Raw genomic sequence first — 2,969 nt, forward strand, 5'->3', positions numbered from 1 at the left:
CCTCAATGGCCGGGCTGGGCCTACGTCAGGAGCCAGGAAGACACTTGGGTCCTAAGGCCCTGGTCCAGCTTCTGCTGCCTCCCCAGGTGTGTCAGCCAGCAGCTGGGTGGTTTGGCAGAGCAGCCAAACACACACTGGATGCAATGCTGGCCCTGCACAGAGCAGCTTTACGTGCTGTGCCAACGTGCTGACCGTTTCACATCCTGGACTTGGTAATACATTCCTGTAGCCAAAAAAAAATTTGTATCAGTTTAAAATGTAGAGTTTTATTCCCAGCCCATGTTCTGCATTTTTCCTTCTTCCCCCTAAGTAACCAATTTATTAATTCAAAATTGTATCTATTTATTAGGGAAAGAGAAAGTTTCTGTTCACTAGCTCACTGCCCAGTGAGTGCGCTGCCCAGGATGGGCAGGGCCCATCCAGGGATCCCTTAAGCAGTTGCATTAGGGTTAGACAGACGTGTGTTTCCGTTCCCTGCGTGCTGCCGTTCTGGGGCTCAGGGCCACACAGCGGGCTCAGGCATTGGGGTGGCCACTCCAGATTCGCCGGGGGACCCTGCCTCCTCCAGTGCCAACCCCAGCTTCCTCCCCATGTCTATTTTTAGTTTTTCCGGTGATCAGTCCCTCACAGGGGACCCAGTCCCTTCCGTCCCCTGGCATGCCCACGCTGGCTCAGTAGCCCTTGGGGCAGCCGCTCACACCTGCGCCTTCTGCTGATTCAAAACAGACTGGGGCGCTTCCATCCGTCCGTCGAGTCCCACGTGACTGGGAACAGGTGTGCGAGGGGCCCCAGGTATAAGTTGTCCAGCTGAGCTGTAAACAGGCTGCGGTGCCAGTCCAAGCCAAGCAGGTACATTCGCTTACGCCCTCCTGGTCTCCTTCTCACTGGGTGCTTGACTGTCAACAACTGGCGAGGGGCTGGATCTGCTGCAGTGTTGGGAGGCAGGGATCAGCCCTGAAGGGGAGTTTACTGGGGCGCCTGGGAGGGGGCGGAGGCCATTGACTCTGGGGGCTCCCCAAATGCTGTGTCTCCCACCTGCTTGCTTCCAGCCGTGTCCCATCCTTGGGTCGGGCGGGAGAGGTCAGTACTGCGCCGAGATGCCCACGCAGCTGGAGGTGGCCATGGACACCATGATCCGAATCTTCCACCGCTATTCCTGCCGGGAAGGGGACAGGTTCAAGCTCAGCAAGGGGGAACTGAAGCTGCTGTTGCAGCGCGAGCTCACTGAGTTCCTGTCGGTGAGTGAGGATGGGTGGGCGGTGTGGTGCACACCCCTGGGGAGGCCCGTGGGCTGCATGACGCTGGCCTCACGGTGTGGCAGCACATGCTGCTGAGCCTGGGGCTGGGGTAGCTGGTGCGCCCCTAAGCTCTGTGACTCACCGCTGACCAGGTGACCACGAGACTGGGTCCCTCCCGTGGCCATGGTGGGTGCTGGGGTTGCCCTGCAGTTGTTGCACCCCTCTGGTCTGACCTCTTGCACCAGTGTACCTGCCCACAGTATTGTGCCTCTGAGTGTGGTGACCCTGGCCTGGGTGCTCCTTCTGCCACCCTGCCCCCAACAGCTCGGGAGGTGCCCCAGGAGTTCAGGAGGTGCTCCCTAGAGCTCGGGGGAACAGAAGTGGGCGGGGAAGGGCTTCACCTGGGAGGCCTGTGAAATGCTTTTGATTCTAGAACTTTTCCAAGTTGGGTTTGGCTCCCGCACTGCCTGATGCTTACAACAGAATGCCCAGGTCAGTTCTCATATACTGATTTATTCAAGTAGAAGTCATGATTGTTGGAGCATGGTGACTTTGGCTAAAGTTTCCACCCATGACGTGATGGCAGCCAGTGCCAGGGCTCCAGGGTCCCCTCACCACCTCAACGGGCCCCGGTGCCTGGGCTGTGGGCTGGGGGAGCTACGAGTACAGCCTGCTGCCTGTGCTTACCTGCGGACACAGATGGCACTGGGTTCATGTCTGATGAGTTCAGCAGCCCTTGGCCGGGCCACCTCAAAAGGGATTTGCAGGATCGTTAGAAAGTACGGGCAGACGTGGCTGTCCCCGTTGTGTAAACAAGAAGCCTCAGTTGTTGAGGGATTCCTCTGTGGGTAGAGAGTGGAGCTCTCAACCTCACTGGGATCAGCGGGCTGTGTGGTCTGCCTGCTCCTCACGGTGAGTCAGCATTAAATGCCCGCTGGCCAGAGCGAGTCAGCAACAAATGCATGCTGGCCAGGCACTTGGCTTGTTAGGAACATGTGCCTGGTTTAGACCTACTTGCACACAGGTTCTTGGAAACAGGCTGCTACAGTGGACACTGACACTGGTGTGCAGGTCACGGAGGGGCCCAAGAGTGGTCAGAGTCAGACGCCAGTCTCTCTCCTTGTAGTGCCAGAAGGACCCCCAGCTGGTAGATAAGATCATGCATGACCTGGATGCCAACAAGGACAACGAAGTGGACTTCAATGAATTTGTGGTCATGGTGGCCGCCTTGACCGTGGCTTGTAACGATTACTTTGTGGAGCAGCTGAAGAAGAACCGCAAGTGAAGCTGGGGTGATGGGCAGCTCCAGAGGGGCAGCTCTGTGCCCAGACCTCTGCCAGCCCCGCCACTCCGTAGAGAGGCCACACGGGCGGCTTGTTGCTAGTTATGTACCTGCACACGCTGGCTCCACAGGAATAGCCCCGATTCCGTGTGCCCTGCTTGAAGCCGCTAGCGTCAAAGACGTTCCATGCATTGCTCTTTTCTGTTTGCCCCAGAAAGAAAGTGTTGCAAACATGTGGCTATTTGGTAGGAGGCTGGCACCAGTCAAAGGTGTCACAGTGTCATTGTCCCAAAGGATTAGTCTGAATGTCAGCCATTCCCCATGCTCTGTGACCGTAACTGGCTGGGTGCCGTGTTGGGGGGATGTCTCGTGAGAAGGCAGATCGGCAGGTGCAGGGCCAGAGCTGACCTGCAACCTGGTGACGTGGGTATGAGCGGCCTGCCCTTCCA

The 2,969-nt window shown here is 57.6% G+C and overlaps 1 protein-coding gene across 1 annotated transcript; it reads left to right on the forward strand.

Moving 5' to 3' along the window:
* Nucleotides 1–431: 431 nt before the first annotated feature.
* On the forward strand, nt 432–2,644 carry S100Z (S100 calcium binding protein Z). Its single transcript, XM_004586324.2, has 3 exons — nt 432–849; nt 1,050–1,238; nt 2,365–2,644. The coding sequence occupies exons 2-3, from the start codon at nt 1,098–1,100 to the stop codon at nt 2,521–2,523; spliced, it is 300 nt and encodes a 99-aa protein (XP_004586381.1). The 5' UTR covers nt 432–849; nt 1,050–1,097; the 3' UTR covers nt 2,524–2,644.
* The last annotated feature ends 325 nt before the right edge of the window (nt 2,645–2,969 follow it).

This window comes from Ochotona princeps, chromosome 28, assembly GCF_030435755.1.
Source record: "Ochotona princeps isolate mOchPri1 chromosome 28, mOchPri1.hap1, whole genome shotgun sequence".
NCBI lineage: Eukaryota > Metazoa > Chordata > Mammalia > Lagomorpha > Ochotonidae > Ochotona > Ochotona princeps.

Bases quoted from the DNA above. Each gene is read 5' to 3' on its own strand.
- S100Z (XM_004586324.2), top strand. From the start codon at position 1,098: ATGCCCACGCAGCTGGAGGTGGCCATGGACACCATGATCCGAATCTTC. The intron at 1,239-2,364 runs GTGAGTGAGGAT...CTCTCCTTGTAG, and splicing joins AGCTCACTGAGTTCCTGTCG to TGCCAGAAGGACCCCCAGCT.